We start from the raw sequence: 23,392 nt of genomic DNA on the forward strand, positions 1-23,392 counted from the left end.
TACACAGGTTTAAAATAAAAGTTTTCTTCCCTGACATAATGTTGTTAAAATTAAGCCTTTTGTATTCTACCTTAAACAAGTATCAATCAGAGGTGCTTGGAGGGACATGAAAAATACAGAGGAACATTTCTGACAGATGTCATTAATGCACATTAACTATTCTGGAAACATCTAAACTTATTTGGAAAGTATTTTCAAAATATGACTTCTATTACAAAGGTACATTTAAAAAAAAAAAAAGCTAAAAATATTCCCCTTTCTTGTTTTTATCAGTTTTTGTTCCAATCCTTTTTCTCTCCCTACTGCCTTCTCATCTGAACTTCCATGTCCTACTTCCATGACTACTTGTCATGTCCTCTAGTACTTTACTTCTTTTAGCCCTGCCTCATATAAGCCTGTTTAGGAGACAGTTTGGGCATCAACCACCTACTACTCAACTGGTGCACTGACTTTTAACACTGAGCACACACTATTAGCACAGTAAGAAACATAATAACTTCCATGTGCCCTGCATTTTAAGTAGGAGGCAATAAAAGGAAACAGGAAAACAAAAAGCAGGTTAACTATTTTAGAGGTAATGCCTCACTGTGAGGTCCACAAGAATACGAAATTGTCTACTTAAAGGAAGTGATTTATTTAAACCTGGCCTGGGCAAAGATGATTGCAGAGAACATTATCATCAGAGTGATGAATGTGGCACCTTTCATAGCTTTTTCATTTTTAATTTCTATAATCACTAAATAGCTACACTTCTTAAATTAATACATCAATAGGCATTAAGCAACTCACAAATCCCTCAGAAGTTCATTTCACCCTTTTTATTAAAAGACATTTAAACAGTGTCAAAACCGGAATTAACATAATAACCTTCCAGGAAAGTTACATTTCAAATGATCTTGCTCAATTTTAACATTGCTAGAGATGTGCTGAAAACATGTAACACACTTTTCTAAAAGAATAATTCAACAGATACTTGTCTAAAGCACTGTAATGAAAAAGTAGACAGATAAAGCTTATCTTTGGGTTTTATTTTACTTCTTTTCTTACTTATGTATATTAACAAAAAAACCTCAAATGATTTAAACAAAAGCTTTTAGCTCAACACATAATTGCAACAAAATTACAATAATTGTACCAATTAAAATAATCCTGAATGAACAGTTTGTCATCTTAATGTTCCAATGGTTTATAGAAGGATCTACTTAATTAGCTGAAATTGCTTTCCAATGTTAGTATCAAATGTCATTTGTTAAAAGTTGAGCGATTTCGAAAATAATTTAACAAAGCAATTTTACAAAACACCAAGAACCAACATTTTCTTTTCAGCTAAATAAAGCAAGCAGATGTGTCATCAAATTGCTATAAAAATAAATGAGCCTTTATATAGAGAAAAATAAATTTTACTACTAGTGCTACAGAATACTATTTTTTTTATGAAATCAATTTCTTTAATAAAATAATTTTATATCATTTATATCTTGGTGGTATTTTTAGTTCACTGTAAATATACTTTCTTAAATTGGAGTAGTAAACAATGAAGTAGCAATATTCCACTGTGTGTGAAACAGTTTTAACCTAAGTGATTTCTTAATTTGATTCACACGGGTGTATCACACAAGAGATCTGAACCTGTCAGTAAAACATGACACCAATGAGCCCCCACTATAGAACTCCCAATCTACAGGAATCAAGTGCAGTTTCACCTAAAACTAAATTAGTTTTTATCAGTTTAAGAAAGAAGGAAAACAGAAAAAAGGAAAAAAAAACCAAACCAGAGGATGAGTTATCTAGTAACGTGAACTTGAGTATTTCTGGTTACCATTACTAGACATAATTTTTTCTGTGGTTGATTTTAAGAAGGGGTAACTTCAGTAAAGACTGGAAAAAGCACCAAGTGAAATCATATCCCAGTGCTGAAACTGGACTAGAACTTAAGAAATTAAGATACAACAATACTTTCCATTATTGATAAAGGAGACAGAGCAGATGTCTTCCGCAAATCATCCCCTGGAATGGTGTAAGAGTTGCAAAAGCATTAAAAAAACTAAGACACGAGTTATGGCTGGTTTAGATCCTTTAGTTCTCCCACCCCACCCTCCTCCACCCCCTTCCTCCATCCCCCCAAAAAATATTCCTGAATAAAAGAAAGCTGCTATGCTATTCTTCTAAATTTGGTGTGTTCTGCCTTGGCACATTGTATTGCCATCCAATTTGCCACCCATCATAGGTAGGCACGCATACATATGTGCACAAAGACTTTATCTCAGAGGTTAATTTAAGCCCAAGTGATGGATGCATTATATGTTGCTAAGTTTTAAATAATGGTTACTTACAACTCTGAGGAAAGTATAAGTATTTTCTCATCCTGAAAACTCTCTTTTTTTCAAAATCAAAAAGTTAAGATTCTTGATTTTCATAGTTTGCTTCAGCTTCCCAAAAGGCATATTTTCAAGGAGATTAAGTAAGGGTGGAGATTCTAATCTGAACAGATGGCTCTTGAGAGTTTCTTCTATCCTGAGCCAGATTCTTCTGTTCTAATATTTTTAATAAATATGTAAGAATAGTCACAGAAATTCAGGCACCAGCAGCTATTTGCAATATCCTCACAAAGAATTGATAAGCCATGTCTTAATATCCCAGTTTTGTCAAAGCCTGGGCAAAGAATGACAGGTAGGACTGTCCCTCGAGACATCAAGCCCAACAAACAGACTAATATCAAAAGCACCCAGTAGGAAGTACCTGAATAGAAGGTTGTGTGAATACCTGAATTATGTACCATTAAAAAAATTGTAAATTCAGTTCTGGGGATAAGCATCCACCCCTTCCCAGCACCTTTAAGCAGTGAGACAATGCATCATGGTCTTTCTTAGAACTATTTTCTTAGATATACCATCCTTACATTTCTCACAGTTTCAGCAGGTAATAGCTAGAATTATATTCAGAAAGATACAGAATCTAGATCCTAACCTCACAAGAGAGAGGACAACAATTACCATAGATGTACCTAATTCCTGGGTGAATGTTCTACCTATGTCTGATATCGACATATGACCATGAGAAAATTCTCATGGATTATTATCAACTTCATACTGACTTTTCTCTTTCCAAGGGGCCCTCCATAACAGGTAGGTCATTAAATTGCTCTGGTAGCCTGCAGTGTGTTCCTTGCCATCTTCTTTTCAAAGGCCAACTGGAACTTTTCTACAGTGCCTTTGTCTGCTTGGACAACACATTATGTTTACCAGGACCACAAGGTTCCTGCAATTTGTCACACAACCTGCCCCAGCACTTGGTTATAACTAATTTAAACACATTTCTCTTCTAACTAAAGTAGACTTTGCTGCTGTGCTTTGTGCTGAACCTGATTTTTATCTCCTGCTGCAACCATGCTCAAACCACATTTATTTCCCCAGGCTTTTTAAGGGCTTCAGCTACTGACTCTCATGTGCCTGAATAGGCTCTAGATGCAAGGTAACCTACAGCAATTCTGGGCATTCACAGTAGCAGAACCCCTGATGTTGCAGAAATTTCAGCAGTAATAATTCAGACCATCCGTAATTTTTGAAGTGTTTACAAATTTAGCCAATCATATTCTGAAATGTATTCTTGAACTCAAGAGGCACACACATGCCTGAAGTTTCACTTTCAGCTGTACAAACCCTGCAGTCCAGCTACTAACAGCCCTAAGAAGTGACTGACTGGTAGATCTGCCACATCTAAAAGAGAACTGGTTAGTTCAGAGACACAGAAACTCTCCCTAACATCTCCAGATTTGAGAAGTAAAAAAAGCTTACAGGTAATAGGGTTACAGAACTAGTTTAGTGATTTCTAGGAACATCTTTCAATTGACAAAGTACTGCAGACTCTGATTTCTGCCATGATAAGAGGGATATAGAGATAACATGTGTTCAGCAGGTTATCTTATTTAGTGAGTCAACTTAATGTGGAAAAGGACTAAGAAGACATTCCTTCCCATAAAATCAGCTTTAATAGCATGACTTTTAATCAACAAGGTGGCAATATCAAATCCCTGACATCTTCAGTTTTAAGCAGTAGAAAATACCAAGAAACAAACATGACCAAAATTCAGAGCCTCAAACTGAACTGAAAAATTAAGGTTTTTGGGGAAAAGAAATGAATGAATCAAATGTCTTAGACTAAGGGAGACTTGAGAAGAAAGGAGAAAGTATTCAAACAAAACTGGGACTTATCACTGCATAGGAAATAGGACAGTGATGATATTCACAGTAAAATCTGATGTGAGACTAGAGCTTTCCTTAGTCTCTTAAATATCTTTTCTACTTTGGTACAACCTTTTTAAAATGTGATGACTAGAAACTCTGGTGCTTGAAATTTAGAAAAATCACAGATTTGTATAATACAATACATTCCTTCTTTCCATTGCTTTGCTAAGAACTCCTAAAGACTATTTCATTTTCCGACTGTTGAGGGGCACTGAACATTTTTCAGAGAAACCAGCAACAATTCATGAATTCCTTTCTTCAGTGCAGATTTACAGCCCCTTGCTGTGTGAGCAGGATTATAGATGAGAGTATTCTCCCCAGTATGTTATGATACCTATATCCACAATGACTTCGATCTGCAACTTACTCATAACTACTTCCATAAGTCTATGTGAAACAGCTATCCTGGTTATATCCCCACATTGCATCTCCTCCCTCTGTCAGACCATTTACAGGTATGTCTAAGAACACAAGAATTATCTCTGGAAACCTCACCTGTAAATTTCTCATGAGTCACGTACTCCCATCTTTTGTTTTCCTGAGGCAATCTTACCTACTATTATCTTTAATCTTCATGCATTTAGGTGTTCTTAGATCAAGGTCTTAAAATTTCTTAGATTTCAAAATATTTCATTGCTTTCTTCATATGTTTATTGACTGTTGAGAATTCAGTTTCTTGAAACATACCTTCTTTCTACAAAAGCCACAGGGATGTTTCCCAGGATATAATTTATTTAGATCGGGCACTGTCAGTTATTCTGATGTTATGGATGTTTAATTTGTCTTCACAAGAGAGCACATTCCCATGGATGGCTAATTTACAAGTCTGAGAAATCACAGTTGCAAACATTCAACAGAAACTTGCTTTAATCTGACAACTTAATTCTCTTATAAATTCATTTGCAGAAAGCCCATTACTTTATTCCACTTCAGAGTTCTCAAAATTTGCCTTTTGCAACTTCTGCAAACCCCTTTGGTTAAACTGACATTAAGAAGACTCTGTACAGCAACACGGAGGAGCACAATAGAAATGTAGGGAAATATTAATTATATGTCACAACTACAAATAAAATGGTAAAGATAATTAAACCTGACCAGGATGAGAGGTTAGTAATGACAACAGGGGGCTTGACCACAAAGGTACCTAAGCACAAAAGGGGAAGGAGAACACAACAGACAAACTCAGAATTTTAGAGCTTAACCTGGTAAGAAAAGAAACTACATGAAATTCCTGATTATGAGAGATGCCTTGAAAAGGCAACACATAAACCCAGAGGAATAAATACTGGTACTAGTAAGTGTACCAACTGGAAAGCTAGGCCAAGTAAAGGCTCAGACCAGCAGAGAGATAGAAAGGCTGGAGGTGGGAGGATAGAAGTGAGACGACACAGTAAGTCCATTTAAGGAAGTAAAAAAAGAGTAAAGGCATTCTTTTTGAGAATATGGACTGAAAGCCAGCAATGCAGATTCACCATTGTTTTAATTTCAAAATTTGCCCCAGATACAAAGCATGGGATTGCTTCCCTCTGTGAAAGAATTACAGCATAGCAACATTCTACCTGTTACTATAGGAGATGTTAAGTGACTCCAATTCATATAGATTCATAAAGGTATGCCTATGCCAAAAATCCCAGTCTAATTTTCTTTGAGGTATTGTTTTAGGGGTATTTTTCATATTTTTTAAAAACCCAGGGGAAAAGTTGTCACTGTAACATCCAGTAGGTTTTTCCACCTCTGCATAGTATGATACAGCAAAGATACACTTCTCCTGACAGAACTGGTTTCAGACTCATCAATATTCACATTCTTCACAGTATCTCCAGAAAACCACAAGTTTATTTTCCCCAACAATTTTTCATAATAAGAATATATTAGTTAGCTTTTGCATTAAAGACAAATTGAAGCACTGAGATATAGGCATATGTAGTTATCAAACTGAGACATCCATTTTTTTCAGAGTGCTCCATTAACTGAAAATAGAGCTCCCAGTAGCTCCAGAAATAGCTCTGAACACCAAGTGCTTAATATCAGCCTACGGAACCATAAGCTGTATGCCATCTCCCCACAGAGGCACAAGTACTGCCCAAGTGAAAGGTACTATAGAGGTGACTAGCCCAGCATCGCACAAACTCTGACATAGTTGTAGAGCAGCTTTAAGTTGTCTTAGTTTAGTTTTCCTATTGCATTCTTTGAAACTACAACAGCTAGCACCGAGGTGTGACAGAAAACGGCCGTCTCCTTTACTACGGTTTGCAAATACAGTCTGCAAAATCAGATTCTGGAGCTGAAGAGGAGCGCGGGATGCGCGGGATGAGCGGGCCGGGAGCGGCGGGGCCGGGGCTCGGCGGGCGCTCCGCCAGCGCCACCTGCCGGCACCGCCCCGCGCCGCAGCCGGGAACGCGCCCCGCTCAGCCGCGGCTCCCACGGCACCAGCGGCGCTGGGAGGGGGGCCGGGAACAACCTGGGACACGGCAGGGACACAACGCGGGGTTCATCACCGCTTGTCAGCCATACCCTCAGTGCGCACGTGAATTATCTACTGTAACTCTTCAGCCCAAGAGAGCTGTAACAGACCAGCCCACTGTGCCCCCTCTGCCCTGCACAGTCAGCAGCGGGGAGTTCTCACTGCAAGGTAACACCGGTGATTCAAAAGCTTTTGAACACAGGATATTTTAAATGTTGGAAAAGCAACTATAATAATATCAAAGCATTTTCCTTATACAGAGAATGTGATCAAGTGTGAAACTCCTATACTTAACACAGAACCTACAAGATTGCTTTCATCCAAAGGAACAGCAAAACCAAAGACTTTGCACAGTCACAATAAAAAGTAGTTTGACACAAACTATTCAGTTCTAGGAAAATTACATTCTTGTTCCTGCTCTAAAGCATCAAATATTTAAAAAACAAAAAAACAACAAAACAAAACACAAAAACCCAAAACCCAAACAAAAACAAACAAAAAACCAAACACACACACAAAACCCAAACAAAAACCCTGCAGATGAAAAGGTAGGAAAGAAGTAACACAAACTTAGCACAGGAACACGCTACAGAATTATCAAAATCTGGTATCTATTCATGAGACTCCAAATGGGAAAGCTGTTCTTTAAACTAGTAAAAGTTAGAAAACAGAAACTGAAGTTCTAGAAGAGGAACTAACTTTGAAATGATATGGAAACATATTTAAGCCAAAGCACTTCAAACAGTTGTAGATAAAAACAGTAACAATGACACAGAAAGGATTATTTTGGATAAAACAGAATTTTTAGAACTCCAGACAATCCCAGAGTTCATAGACCTTTTCATATTCAGTATATGGTAAAGATGATCATCCAAATCACCAGACATGTGAGATCTCAGCTTTGCCAATACTTCAGTAGAGTTATATCTTTAATTCCTTACACAGGTTAAATAGAAATATCTGAGACATCAAATTCTCTTCCTGAGTACAAAGTAACATTATTATCAGGAAACTTTTTTTAATTGTTAAGTAGTCAAAGAAACTAGGTCTTGTAGCTTTATCACTTTCATATCGAATAATCCTATTAGTATTTTTTGCTAAAGAGAGAATCTAGAATATTGGTCCTATTTTCTTTTTCCTGGCATTGTAGGTAAAATACCAACAGCTTTACTTAGAAGAAAATCACCACCCTCCCTTTTCCAACACATGGTACAGGGTTCTTCACTGCTTCTTCACATTACGTGTTCTAGTTTTATATACTAAAAATCATCTATACAGTTATAACTGTCAGTCTACTCAAGTAGCTATATTAATTCCAAATACAACCTGCACAGCAAAAGGCACAACAAGATAGCAGGAGTGCTGAATATCCTCCACACCTGAACTAATAAACCATGATATGCCCCAGACAGCACCCAGTATCAACAGCTCAAGGGCCTGTACTAACAACAAACAATACAGAACCCAAGTAAGTCATTCACATTCAGTTGTGACTGTCCTTTCCTTTTCTTCATGTTGGTTTACTACAGATTTAACATCAGTTAATACTGGAGTTATAAGTACTCGTTTATGACTACACCAGGTAGTACACCTCCTTTGGCTTATCAGAAAACATAAACATTGTTATGTCTTGAAGACAGCTTTGGACTTTGATCACTCCAAAGTGATTTATTACTGTAGATGCTAATAATGAAAAAGCTGTAATAAGTTTGTTGGATATGAAAATATAAAACTGTGAAGCATGCCATATAGCAAATCTAAATAAAGAGAAGTTAGAATGAAAAGCATGACAGGAGAAGGGATCCCTGATGAGTCTGAATGACTGTATCTAGCTGATCATGTAAATGTTTGCGACACTAGTCATGTGAATCCACAATGGAAAGGTGGGTTCCCATTACTTTATATTTGATTTCACAGGTACATTACACTCACAGAGGAAATGCAAAATCCAGAAACTGCATTCATTCCCCAGAGGAAAGTGTTTTCTAATCACGCACTTATATGCCTCTGAAATTTGGTATTTTGGAAAGAATCTCCCACCTAGAAGCTACTCTAGTCTACTACCTGCCCTCTTCATCTGTCTTCAATCTTCAGCCTCATCATGCCCAGCCCACTCTTGTCTTACCTGTCTGTGTCCAGATCTTAAGCTCCCTTTGACTTTCCTTTCCTAATACAACTCATTTAGTCATTTTTCCCAGCCAATTCTCATTCCATTCTCAATATTTCAACCATTTCCAGCCCACCACAGACCCTCATCCAGTTCATCTTCTCCTATTCTTTGACTTCCAGTGCAGGGCCCACTTCCAAAATGTTCTCTCCAAGTTCTTTTGCCTGGACTCTGCAAGGTCTCTAGATTTTCTGGTAACTTGTTCAGTCAGTCACAGTCTTCTCTCTTTACCTCAGCTGTTCTTTTCCTCTAATCTCAATTATTTCTTACCCAAGTCAAACCCTTCTTTCTCCTCACTGACTTTCATTCTCAGATTCTGTTTTTCTCCTATAGGCCCAACTCTCAGTCACATTCTCTGTCTTCCATTCTTCCCACTGTCATCAGGACATAATCCCCAAGTACCTTCATACAAGCACACGTGTCCTGTGCTCACTGAAAACACAGACCATTTGTTCTCAGTTGCAATACCTAGACAGCCCTGTTGGACAGCAACTTGTACCAGAAATGGAGAAAGTCATGCTTTATTTTTCCACTCCTTAACTGCAGCATATGGCACTGCAATAGCCCCAGGCACACTTGCAAGAAATCTTTAGAGATTTTGATCAGTAAGGGCAGTTTCTGCAGAACCTACTTCAGACTAACTAACAAGGGGAAAAAACCTGCAACTTCTAGCTTGGCCAAGGTAAAGATGAAAATTTATCACGAGACAGAAGCATAGCTAGCTACCTGTGAAAGAATTCCAGTATAGTTCTCTTTGTTTAAAATACAAAGCACTCATTCATATATGGTGCATTCAATAGCAATGAAAGTCACCTAGGAGATTTCAAAAGTTAGCAGAAAAGAGTCAGATTGTGGAAATTTTAGATTATAACTTGATGGCTGTTTGAAAGCCATGTTCTTCTAATCATCATTAATAATGATCATTATTTTAATCACCGAAAGTGCATACCATTACCAGAATAATGCCTACCTCTCATAGATGGTTTTTAAAGTCAGATGATCTGGAACACCTTCAGTCTCTTCAAGATGCAGGATGAGCCATGATGTTCTATATGGCCACTGTTCGGTGAGATTGATCCAACTAGCCAGTCTATCCCAATTGAATGTGATCTGATTAGCTCTCAATAAACGACCTAATAAAACAGGGAAAGAGGGAAGAAAGCACAGGGGATTTTTTTTCCCCTTTTGAAAGATACCTCTTTTTTCCTCACAGTAACAGCTATGTAAGGACTTTAATCTGATCTGTGAACTTTCTGCTATTATATTTTTTGCTCAGTAAATTAAAAATCATCTCAAGTCACCTCTAAGAATATCATTTTACAACCTAATAAAAATTCCTGCAAATACTGGTCAGAATATGAGACTCTCCAAAGCTGTCAACCTAAACACTAATTACCCTCATCCCATCACAGGTGAAGCTTAACTGACTTCAACAAAACTCAATAAGGAATTTCACACAGCATTAACTTCTCAATATAAAACCAGAAATTCATGCAAATACTCTGACAGATTTTCTATGCACTGACATATGAAATGTGGTCCAAACAAGGTAAGCATACAACTGCCAACCTCAATAGCCAATACAGTAAAATTCAGAGCTATAAAAAAATACTGTTTTAAATAAATAAGGTAAAGTATAAATTACAAATAAAGTTATTAAAAAAAAACAGAAAAAGTGAATGCTACAGTGTATGCATTTGAAGTTTAGTAAATTTTCTAGAATTGCTTTATCAATACTGGTAATGACATATAACTTTCAGCCTGAAGGCTCTGCTCATGAAGCTGTTCATGAAATCATCCGGTGTAACCACAGATTATACTACATTAAAAGTGTTCTTGCAAGAGTTTTTTTGTTGTTTAATTTTACAACTGACAGTTTGTGATTTTGTTATAGTTTCATATCTGTACTCTAATTTGTCAAAACAAGACATTTCATGCTACAAATCGAATTGACAAAGCTAGGAGAATGCACACTTATTTAAAAGATTAGCTCAGAATTTTAGATCTGTTGCAGATTTATGCTCTTAACTATAAACCGTGCAAAAAATAACTCAATTTGTTTGTTCTGAACCAGTTAGCTGCAGGGCTTCTCAGTGCCTTTTAGTGTCTGTAATAGAAAAGACAGCAAATAATCATTCCCTATTCACTTACTACATGAAACATGATTTTATAAAACCTCTGTAAGTCCTTTTCCAGTTATTTCCAGTTTCTAAACCTCAGAGATACAATCCTGATTGTATTTTGCTGAAGAAAAACAGGTCTGAAAATGCTTCCATCAGCCCCACACCATCATTTAGGGATAAAGGACTCTAAATATCCATAGCAAAAAGGAACAGGATACATAACTGGTTTTCCCTCGCAGCTTACCCTTTTAGATATCATCACTACAAGCTTTGTTCACATTACGGTGTTATGAAAATGAAAAATGTGTATTTCTTGCCCCACTTAAAAATTTAAAAATACAAAACTTTCTAAAAATGTGGACTAGAATCATTTTCCTCCCAGCTGAAATTAGTATTATGTAAGTTCTTCATAGACATAGAATGGTCTGTAAGCTTCTCTCGCACACATGGACTGACCTGCTTGATTTAGTTTACACACTAAAAAGTATGAGTGTAACCACAAGCAGCCAAAACACAACACTGTTCACTGTACACAACCATGTCACACTTACCTGTCACTGAAACAATATTTAGCAACCTTCTCATGGTCTGAGGGCTGATATCACTGAACCAATCCTCCGTTACCAACAGCTTGGTCAAATCAAAAGACATCTGGCGGGTAATGGTACGCTGCATCTGGCGTCTTCGGTAAGTATCCTGATAATGACACAAAAAGCAAAGAATATTGATTGGTATCAAAAAGAGTTGTGTATTTGAAATATGTCAGTTTTACTTCATTATACAGTTAGAGCTTTTGTGTCCATGAGGCTGACATGAAATACCAAATGTATTTATCAGAACTTAATTCTGATTTAGCTGTGCAACAGCTGAACATGATTTCCACAGAAGCCAAGAAGTGGTAAGAGTAACACATTTTACTTCCACATCGATTCTGAGAGGGTAAAATAGATTGACACAGAATTATTTTGTAAAAAGGTTACTAATTTCAGTATTGCCATCATCTTTTCCTACTGTCCTTCTAAACTAACTGCATTTTAAAATTAAAGTGACTATCAGGTTCCTCTGCTACATAACTCCATAAGTCTCTACCTATGCCAGCTCAAAAATCTCAGAATCCTCAGACTCTGAAGGTTTTTTTCACAACTTCAGAGATACCTTTTATTCAACCACCTTCTGATTTTATGCAAAGACGGGAAAACAGAGCAGAAAGCAGGAAAAAAGCATGGTGGACATGTTGCAGTACAAATCTAGTACTTATTATTTGAAATTTCACAATTATTGTCCCTTGTTGCAACATCCTGCAATAAAGTGATACCAGGCTTACACAAAAAATATCCATAATATATATACATAGATCATAACTACCACAACATTTGCTGTATCATCTCAGGGTTCACAGAGAGCTGAGTTTAATTTTTGTGGAAAGGAACACTTCGGTGAGCAAGCACACTTCTTCCTCTTTGACAAAGTATCAGTCTACTAATTTAAGAATGTCCTTTTCCTACATGGATCATTTATAAAAATTTCATAAGAATCGTTTGGTAAGTCTTTCAAGTTGGTTTTATTGAAAATGTGAAAGGAAAAAAAAAAAAACCAGAGAAGAAAAAAGGTTTTACCAGTATCTCTATGTAGTCTAAAAATCTTTCTCACCCGCCTATTGAGAGCAGTTTTGCTACCAAGCTTGGTCATGTCTCCAAGACTGTTCTGAGAAACTCTCCTGTCAACCTCTTCATGCAATCCTATGGAAGGGAAGACACAGGTGGGCATTTTCTCCATTCATATACATTTGACTGATTTATAAAAATAACACTTATGACATATCAATTATTTAAACAGTTTGCTCCATACCCCAGATTCCTGGATCATTGGTTTTGAAACTCTTACATCATCCTCCTGCATAACCTTACCTGCACTATCGGTATAAGGAATGTCCCCATTGGTTGTTGAAGCCACCATCAGTTTCTTTGCATTACTGAGCCCTCGGCTATTCAGAAAAACGGGCAAATGGACTATGTTTCGCATGTAATCATGTCCATTTATGTTTGAATCACGGAGAACACTGTTGAGATTCTGGTTAATAGCCTTTATAATAATGTGTGGGTCACTTGCAAAAATAGCAATAAATGGGCCTTTTGAAAACAAGACTCGCACCTGTAAAAAAGTAGATATTACACCTTGTTAATAATAATTAACTGCAACTGCAGATCTTTTGAACACCTGACTCAACATTTTATATGCATTCTGTTCAAGTTATAAACCTGAGAGGCCAAGAGATGTATAGAGATGTCACCTTCTTCAATATGAAATCCCTAATGTTAGGAACTTATCCACAATTAGAAACAGCCACACTTGACAATTTACCCGTTGCAGTTACGGTGGAAGTCATCCCTGAAGAGGTGTCATGCAGTGTATGTCCCAGCCCAAAAGATACTGGGCATTTAAGCATTTTTCATCTAAAGGACTTCAAGGGTAAATATGAAAACCTCTCCAAACATTGTAAGTTTGTTTCAACAGGATAAATACTTTCAATAGTTTACATCTGATTATTTCAAAACTTTTCAAAAGTACTAATGTGTGATTTAATTGCCAACTTTTTAAGCCCACCACTCTTAGTATTACATTTATGCAAGTGTGCACAAAGTGGCACAATGTACAAAGAAACCTACTACAACATAGCCTTCTTTTTACAGAAAATACACAATAACTGCACACAACCGAGCTCATCTATAGAAGAGATCATTCATATGATCCAGATATTATCTTCATAAAATGATCCAACTCACAGTATCAAGCATCTGTAAAACTTTGTCCTGTTCACAAGCATCCAATCCATCAATAATTACAACAAGCCTTGTCTGGTTCTGAGTGAAGCTGTCAATGGTTTTTGCCATTTTGGCCATCAGTTCCACTTCACATTTCAAAACCTATAAAAATGAAAAGCAAAGAAGAAAAAGACATCTCTATAATACTTTAAACTCATAAAAATACATATAATTATTTTTGCAGATTGCTACTTCTCTCAAAAATGCTTCAAAAAGATTACAAGAATAAACTTTAAAATAATCGAACTGAAAGGTCCTAAGGTGTCACTTCCAACATTGTAATTTTCTATTTGAACAAAAATGTACAGCAGAAACTCATATTTCACTTTGAAGTAACAAACTATCCTTATTTAAATTCCATTACAATGTTATTTAAGAAACTAATATTCACACACTGTAAAACAGTATTTCAAAAGTAAATAAAAGAGTATTTGTAGCTTTAGCTAGTCCTCAAAAATTGCTTGGCATAAAATGTACACTAAAATTTTCCGTCTGCCTTCCAGCCAGGCACATTATGCTATTACTCTAATGCTCAGTCATTCCCTTTTAAGATATGCAATGTGAAGATTTCTTAGCTTTTCAACATTGTTGTACATTTAACAACCACCCTTAAGAGAGAAAGAAAGGTGGAATTCACCTGCCCTAATTTCTCCAATTAACAGGTAGACATTAAAATCTGACCTATTCATCACTAGATTCATCTTGAATGTGCACATTAAGACGACATAAAACAGATGAAAAACTCAACGGAAATACCCATTTTTCTTCTTTGACGGAAAAGGGTAAACCTAATTCCTAGAAGGCTGAAGTTATGTCAGATAAATACCACTCAAAAAACAACTGTCAAGAAACACAGTACCAAGACACAGATAAGGTTTTCTGTGCTGCAGAAACATGGCACCAGGCATGCTGGCATCAGACAGGATTCACCTTTCTCAAAACAGGAGAGTCTTTGCCCAGGGGCCAGCAGGGCTAATTCACAGAGCTTTAAACTAGACATGATTGGAGCCCCTGGTGGTCTAGTGGTAAAGGCGCGGCGCTATCACCACAGAGACCCGGGTTCGATTCCCGGTCAGGGCCACTCCCGGGCAGGTGGAGCTCGTTAGCCCTTAAAGGCAACCCACCTACGTCCTCGCTGCCACCGTCCAAGCTCGCTTGGCCCCGGCAGATGAACCTTAGAATTAAAGGGTGGGCTCAGTTCCGCGCACACTGTGTCTCACCTAAAAAATCCAATGCGCAGGCTGGAAGGTGTAAAGACCTTCCCCGGATCTTCACTCGTGAAGACTGGCCATTAAATTAATTAAACTAGACATGACAGGGGAGGGGGATAATATCAGGCTCTGTGCTGGAGCACTGGAGCACTCTTGAAGTCTTATGGCAGCATGGTCAGCAGCTCCAGGAAGATGATTCTACCACTCCACTCTGGTGAGGCCCAACCTGCAGTGCTACAACCAGCTCTGGGGTCCTCAGCAAAGGAGGGACATCAGTGTATTGGAGCGAGTTCACAGTAGGCCACAAAAATGATTAGAGGGCCGAAGTAGCTCTCCTATGAGGAAAGGTTGAGAGAATTGGCACTGTTCAGCCTGGAAAAGACTCTGTAGAAATCTTTATTGTGGCCTTCCAGTACCTCAAGAGGGCCCATAAGAAAGATTTGGACAAATATTTTGGCAGAGCCTATTGCAAGAGGACAATGGATAATGGTTTTGAAAACTGAAGGAGGGTCAATTTAGATTAGATATAGGAAAGTTTTTTTATAATGAGGGTGGTAAAACTCCAGCACAGGTCCTAGAGAGGTTGTGGATGCCCCATCCTTGGAAACATTCAAGGTCAAGTTGGATGGGGCTCTGAGCAACCTGAGCTCATTAAAGATGTCCCTGCTTGTTGCAGGGAAATTGGACTACTTGACCTTTAAAAGGCCCCTTTCAACTCAAACTACTCTATCATCTATGAAAAATATTTGTACAACATATTGTAACACAATATATTAGCTGTAATCTACAGAGTTAACCACCATGATGCTAAATTTCACTTTCAAATAGGAGCATATAGGAGATTTGATGACAGCCTGATGGGTACAGTTTTTATCAGTTTATAGATATAACCCAGCAAAACAATAGTGCTTTCTATAATTTTTCATTTAATATGTGTACTGTTTTGGAGTGTTCTTTCAGTGCTAAAATTCCTTTCTTAATAAACAGGTCTTGCAGACAGACAAAGGCTTGGTTTTTCATCAGCAGAAGATTCGCAAAGTTATTCTTTCTAGTCTTATGATCTAAAATAAACTCCTACTAAATACTACTAGTTTAGAAAATTGGTTTTCTACCTTCCTCCCAGTAAAAAGAAAATCAGAAAACTGAAAACTTAATCCAAATTTAACACTGCTGATTGAGCAGACAGATCTCATACACTAAGCACAATTACCACTGGCACAGAAGGGTTCCTGTCAGTAAAAACTCACCAAGTTTCATTCTCCAGTTGTGAGACTTGGCCTGATGAAATAAATGGTACCCCATCTTAAGAATGCTCTGGGTTTTGGGGTTTGTTTCAATTATTTTACTGGTCAATTCACAAAAATGCTTACCTTCATGAACCCCTCGCTTTTCAACTTGTGAAGCTTGGAGGCAGCATTGTGGAGGCGTTTTCTCTGAGAGTTCAAAACTGAATCCATCACTTGCCACCACGTGCGGCAATTCAAGAAAAAGGCCAAACCAACAATACAGGTCACTGTTATAAGAATGACATTCACTGTCATGTTGGCTGACTCAACATTAAAAATTGCCAGCAGGGTAATCGCAGAGACAACGCAAGACAAGATGAACAGGAAAATCACAAAGGATGGGAGGCAGCAAGTTTTCTTCCATTTCTTTTTACCTAGGAAGCAAGTATTTGCTGTTAGAAAGAATATGCAATGCAATGACAGTTGAGTACAAAATCTATTAACTTACATACTTCTCATAAAACACTAACTTGCAAAAGCTTACTGCAGTGTAACCACCCAGCCCCAAACCTAGGGAAGAAAATTATCCATTATTTGCAAAATTCTCGGAAATTATGAAGTACAGATATTAATTTAATCTTCAGTTTATTTCCACTGTTTCAGGAAATCCACAATGGATGGAAATAACAATTATTAAATAGATTTTATATCAGTGTTATCACCCCTTTTGTGGCATCTCTCTGTAAAGTGTATTTACATAAATAAATCCTAGGAAAACAGTACTACTCAGTTTTAAACTGGAACCTGGTACTTACATAATCTAATAGTAATAGTGCCAATGGAGAACTAAAACAAAATTGCAAGTTGCAGCCTGAGACCATCCTTTCTTGCACACTAAAACATACACAAACAGGAGGACATATGGTTTGGATAGATCACAAGGGCCTCAGAAGAGAACACAGACCTCCTGACTTCAAGTGGATTGACAAGGAAGAGACAATGAAATACTGCAGTTGGAGCTTAGCACAGCTAAATCAGTGATCAAAGAAACAGCATTGTCCAAAGCAGCAGCCTCTGCCTTTAGGGCCTTTACACATCCAGTGGTGGACACACCTAGAAAATCGCTACCTTCTGTACACAGTTGTTGACAACAAAGAGCAGACCATAGAATGATCTGAAGCAAAATGATGACAGCTAAAAACCAGTATTTGAACTGGAATGGAAAAATCAAACTGCAGATATGCTACATGGAAAGAGTATCCAAGGTTTATACATGGCCTATGTATGATACTCTGCACTGGGGTATGAGCTAGAAAGGTTTTTCATATCACTCACACATGTGACACATAGGATTGTGCTGCAGGACAAAGAAACAGAAATGTATAATGAGGAGTGAGGGGCAGGAAATAAAGAATAACAGCTCACTTATAATTATATTCAGTTTTAGACATATTGAAGTAGGAATGAAAGCTTTCCTCTTTCTAGAAAGAGACAGACCGGGATTAGAGAGAAACAAAGGAATCAACAATAATGAAATGACAATTGAACAGGCTTGTTGTGAGTTTACTGATGTAACAAAAATTTAAGTTATAGAAGACTAAAAATAAGCCTATGTGGAATTTCTGTCAACATCTAGAGACAATAAATGTATGACCCTGCACCTGCAAACAACAAGAGAAAAGGAGATGATGTGCAAAATCACCTAACTGATAAAATAAATTTTAAAACTCAATTAAATAATTAAGAATAACATGGAAAGGCAACAGAGCCAAGGAATACAAGAGAAAGGTAAGATTAAAAATGAAAGGGAAAGGATGATTACTGCAAATAATCACAAGAGGCCAGCACTACAGTGCCATTCCCAAGACATCTCTGGGAGAAATCACACCATCATGAAAGCCATTTCACTGAGGTTAAGGAGAAGAATTGCAGCATGCCTAACATGGGAAAAAAGGGTGAAAAATATCACACGTTCCTTTCATAAAGAACATGCAGTTAATTTCAGAAAGAACAATGAAGAGTGAGTTGTGTTCAGCACACAGCTGAGCACAGCAAACATTGCATGTTTTTTCCACCCTTTGCAACACAGAAGAGCCTAAACATTTCACTTTATGAGAGGAGACAGCATCTAACAGATTTCCCAATGTGTGGACAAGGTCAAAATTAAATGAGAAGTAACTGACTGAAACCGAACTCAAAAGTACAAATAAGTCCTCAATTAACTGAAAGTTGCCATCTAGAAACTCTTCCTTCACAATATCACTATGCCTATTTTTTTTCCAGAAATCTACATATGGGACAGAAGAAAAAAGCTTGTTCTATTTGGATCAAGCAGGAATATTTAATCCCATCTTACCAGAACTGATGACAGCAATTTATATCTTTGGACCAACATATTCTACACATTTATTATTTCCAATAAGTAGCAGTCACTCATAAAAGCTCTAAATTAAAATCTAATAAACTAAACAAACTTCTCTTAGCAATACACAGAAACATACTTTTCCTTTTACCTGACTCAGACACAATGACTTAACTGCTATAGAAATATGCTGTATCTATTAAGGATGTAACGTGAATATACATTTCCATAGGCACTTCTAAAAACGGTATTTCACAGAAGATATCCCTTTATTATATCAATAAAATCAAGATTAGCAGAGAAAATGGGGCATTTTTCTCTCCAGAACAATAAAGAATTTCCCCTTCTATATGAATTTCTGCATGGCTACAACAATTTCTAAAAAGAGCTTAAAAAGCAAAAAACCAGAACCCCTGGTAACAGTGCACTGAAATGGAATAATCAGAAATGTCATTCAGGTAAAAAAAACCTTGTGTATCTTCTGTCTTGAAAACTCGAAATAGCCTTGTTGCTAAGAAACCAAATTCCCTTTCACATGCATCAGAGAGGGTAGCAATCATCTCAGCCAATGAAGTTTCTCCACCTACACTGGACAGTCTATTGTAGTCTGTAAACAAAAATCTGAAAGAGAAAACACAAGTATTTTGTATACTTTAGAAAGCTTAAAGTATTTTCTGGAAACCAAAAAAAGTCTAGCTGCATCTCTGCAGCCAGAAGTTTTTTTCAAGTGTTACAAAATGTAAATTCTACACAGAATTTAAATATTTCTTCTCCATTTATCAACCTCTTCTTTGCCCCACTCCCTATTCTAAAACTTGATTTCTTAAGAAGATAAAAGTGATCACATTACTAATGGCACCTCAGATGACAGTAAAACATAAAAATATTTTTATGATACCAAAATATAATATTGACAGGTATTTTTGAAACTGTATTTTCACCTATTTTAAAACATTTATAGAGGATTAAAAAAAATTATAAAAGCACAAGATCACATAGAAGCACCAGCAGGCTAAAACAGAAGTCTCTAAGCAATAGAAGTAATTGAAATGATAAAACACATGGCATAAATTTTCTTGCTTTCAGGTAAACTAGAAGCTTTGAGCAGCCTGATGCTCTACTTATAGGAAAAAAAAAAAGACCCCCCAAAAAAGACCTTAACAGAAGCAATCAGTAAAACAAGCATTAAACATAATATGCAATAAGGTACACGAGAAAATTCTTATTTTGCCTGGTACAAATTTTTATTAATATGATAGTCAAACCCCCTAATTCCAAAAAGCAGTAACTTTCACCAACATAAGCAGATAGTTTTTCTTGAAAACACTACTATCTTCTTCACATTGAAAAGTTTAACTTCATGATCTTCTAGGGCTACTGTTTTTCAAACAGGAATCTCAACAGCTTGTCATAGGAAGATAAACAAGCACATTAAAATGCACAGTTTGAGGAGTATCAGAGTGAACCTGAATGAGTCATTCATGAGTAAAGAAATTAAATAACTAACCTGACAGGTAAAGCTTTAGTGGTTTGCTCTGGTAGTTCTGGTGGGTTCACAAACATGAGTTTGAGAAGCAACTCTAAATATCCAACATGTCTTGCCAACCTTGTACTTAACACCCAAGCCCAGTTCCATCTCTCTCCTTCTCTTCGACCACCAAAGTAAATTACAGCTAAAATATTAAAAATTAAGAACATGTTATGGTTTCATTTTAGTCAACATTCACAGTTGAAAGAACCATGAAGTCTGAACACATAAAGCATGGAGTTCTTTAAAAAAGCTAATGAACTTTTAGCAGTTATGGCTAAAAATGAGAATGGTAAGAGTAACACAATGAAAATAACATTAAAAATTCTTCTTTGTTTTCCAGAATGCCCTCTCACAAACTATATGCAAAACATAAGGAAAGGGTCCAAAGGGGTCTTATTTTCTACAAAACCATTTAGTAATTTTCTTTCTGAATCACAAAGCAATTCTATGAAGCAATATTTAATTCAAAAAATAGTTAAAAACCTTCACAAACTTCATATAAAATAGGACTTACTAAAGAAAATGTAAAGAACTGCTAATAAGCTGAGTGACACTGCTATTCCAAGCTTTGCATCCACTGTGAAAGCAAGCAACAAACCCAGACCTCCACACAGCAAAAGTGTGAGGAATACAATAAGCCAGGAGAACTGAAAGAGAGGTTCAATCTGCTGTCCTGCAAAAGTCTTCATTTCATCTAAAACAAAAAGACAAAGACCAGTTAACATGTGAAACCACCCTAGAATGGATCATATTTGAAATTAAACACTTTTTCAGTAGATTGGATAACTTATCCCTATCACTAATTCAAAGAAAGAAAGTGGATGCTTGAATTCTTCTTCAAACATCAGTACAAAACCCAAAGTTTTTATCCATGCAATGAATGAAAACCTTTAAATACACAGTATTCACACTCTTTGCTGCAGATTTTCTACTTTTAAAAGCATATTAAAAGTCATGCCATTTCCTATCCTACTTCAAAAGTGTAAAAGATGTTTTCTGACACGAAGAAAAATAAATCCACCATATCTGTCAAAAAACCCCACCCAACCCCCAAAATCTCCATCACTGAAACATGGACTACATTCCTCAAATAGTCAGATATAACAGTACAGTGTGAAGGCTTCAGCATTTATTTCTGTTTGTCTGTTTCCTATTTAGTAACACAGGAATTCCTGAAGAAACTTATTTAGGTTCTATTGAATAAGAAGCATCAGATACACAATCCAGAATGAAAACATGAGTGAGGAAGAAAACACTGAAAAAGTGTTTTAAACACATAAGAGCTCACCCACAATAAACATCACAGTCAAAATCAATATGTTTTTTGTTTATAACATGGGGCATGAGGCAAAAAAAATTAATGCAGAGTCCCCATTTTGGCTAATACAGAAGCTTTTAAAAACAGAGAAATCACAGAAAAAAGGAAACAATAAGACAGGTAAAGGTATTCTCAATTACACCCAAGCATCTCAGAAAAGCATCGTTTGTTAGAGAAAGCTAAAACTGTAAATAAGATGCCTATTTCCATTGGGGAAAATACTGACTGACTTCATACACTGCATTTGCTTCCCTCTATATCAGATAGTTCAAAAACTTTCAAGTAAATAAGAGGAAAGCGGAAAAAACCTAGATGCAAAGCAATTATGCTACAGAGAATAAAATATTAATAGCCTGAAATTGTTCTAAACTTGAAAAAAAAAGGTACATACGTTGCACAGCAAATAAATAGTGCAGCAGAAGAGGCCTGAACCCGATTTGACACTCAAACAGGCCCTGCAAGGCATATTTTGGCAGCCAGACTTTCAGTCATACTTAAAGGGTAGATTCACTGCTGCAGGAAACTCACAGGGCAATAGACAGCAACACTTAAAAGACTGTCTTGACATTGTATAAATGAACAAAGCAGCCTAGGGATGAAATAACCACAATAGAATTTAAATCCTTTCATCAGAGAAACAGAGACCCGATACAACATTACATGGACCAACAACTCTCACAAAAACTAATAACTCCCATGTGATGCTTTCTATAGACAGATTGGAACCTACAAAAAAGGCTAATTCAAGTTTTACCTTCCAGTTTCTTGAGCAGGAAAGATTTTCCACTTCCCCACTGTGCATATAAACCTACACAGATAGGTGGTTGCATGGTTGGTTCACTCAGAATATCAGCCAGAGCACTGCTGTACAGATCATAACCCAGCATGTCACCATCAGATTCCGTGGGAGACAAGTGTCCTGCAATACAAATACTATGTTACACAACTTTGCTTTAAGAAAGCTCTTCAATATGACAATTTTCAGACATAAAGTCACAACAGGTTCACCCATATTTTTTTATATACTCCTCCTGTATAACAGCTGTTATTATTGGTACATATCTGTTCAAAGGAATTTTAAATCATTCACAAAAAGTTATATAATTATCCCGACTACTACAGCTTACAAGACTCAAAATCCCAAATCACAGAAAGTCAAAGGAAGTAATTCCTACACAAGCAAGATCCAAGTAAACACAAAGCGATCAACAGAACTTGCAAAGTATTCCGTGTCAAAAATCAAAAATAAAAGGTATGTTTGACCTTTGTTAGGCTTTCAGAATGCTAAAATTTTTTTGCCAACTGATTATTTTTAAAGCTTTGCCATTAGTTGCAACATGAAAAAATCACTTTTCAATACAGAATTGAATAAACTGGATTCTCAATATATGAGGGATTAAAAAAAAAAACGCTTATACTTACTGGCACCAAATATCTGTGTTAAAATACTCTTCTGGTGGCTACAGTCAATATTGTAAGGTGTTTCTCCTGTTTTGTTGGGTCTATACAGCAACCGACCATCTTTTGGATTTCTTAAAAGTAATTCAGCAAGTTTACGGCTTCTTCCACGGATAGCAATATGAAGTGGAGTATCTCCTTTCTGCAATCAAGTGAAAAACTAGCAATATCTACCATGAATTTCTAAGATTATTGACAGACCATATGGTCCGCATTGTTGCAGATGTATTATTTCCTTGAAATACATCTTAAGGCACTCAAAAGCATCAATGCCTTACCGCAAACATTTTTTCCCCTCAAAAAAGCATTACAAATGTTTCAGAAAAGATGCATGAAAAAGAAGTTCTTAGAATGCTAAATCTAAGATATTGTCTTCTTTTTTAAGTGCTTATATTAATGTATCTTAAGGTTCATGAAAACTAGTCTCTATTTAGAAACAAGTGTCTATTAGGAAATTCAGAGACTC

The 23,392-nt window shown here is 36.6% G+C and overlaps 1 protein-coding gene across 3 annotated transcripts in view; it reads right to left on the minus strand.

Annotated features, from left to right (window-relative positions):
* KIDINS220 (kinase D interacting substrate 220) overlaps positions 1-23,392 on the minus strand; it is a 77,653-nt gene that overhangs the window by 29,729 nt on the left and 24,532 nt on the right. For all 3 annotated transcript variants that reach the window (XM_050315831.1, XM_050315830.1, XM_050315829.1), the window contains exons 12-22: positions 22,891-23,068; positions 22,223-22,387; positions 20,665-20,844; positions 20,127-20,292; positions 19,089-19,240; positions 16,402-16,691; positions 13,782-13,922; positions 12,906-13,149; positions 12,649-12,737; positions 11,550-11,694; positions 9,846-10,008 (exon numbers count right to left, since the gene is read on the minus strand). In XM_050315831.1, the coding sequence (XP_050171788.1) occupies positions 9,846-10,008; positions 11,550-11,694; positions 12,649-12,737; positions 12,906-13,149; positions 13,782-13,922; positions 16,402-16,691; positions 19,089-19,240; positions 20,127-20,292; positions 20,665-20,844; positions 22,223-22,387; positions 22,891-23,068 (1,913 nt within the window). The remainder of the gene's footprint in view (positions 1-9,845; positions 10,009-11,549; positions 11,695-12,648; positions 12,738-12,905; positions 13,150-13,781; positions 13,923-16,401; positions 16,692-19,088; positions 19,241-20,126; positions 20,293-20,664; positions 20,845-22,222; positions 22,388-22,890; positions 23,069-23,392) is intronic.

This window comes from Myiozetetes cayanensis, unplaced genomic scaffold (assembly GCF_022539395.1).
Source record: "Myiozetetes cayanensis isolate MyiCay16 unplaced genomic scaffold, myiCay2020 scf2-11, whole genome shotgun sequence".
In the NCBI taxonomy this organism is placed as follows: Eukaryota; Metazoa; Chordata; class Aves; order Passeriformes; family Tyrannidae; genus Myiozetetes; species Myiozetetes cayanensis.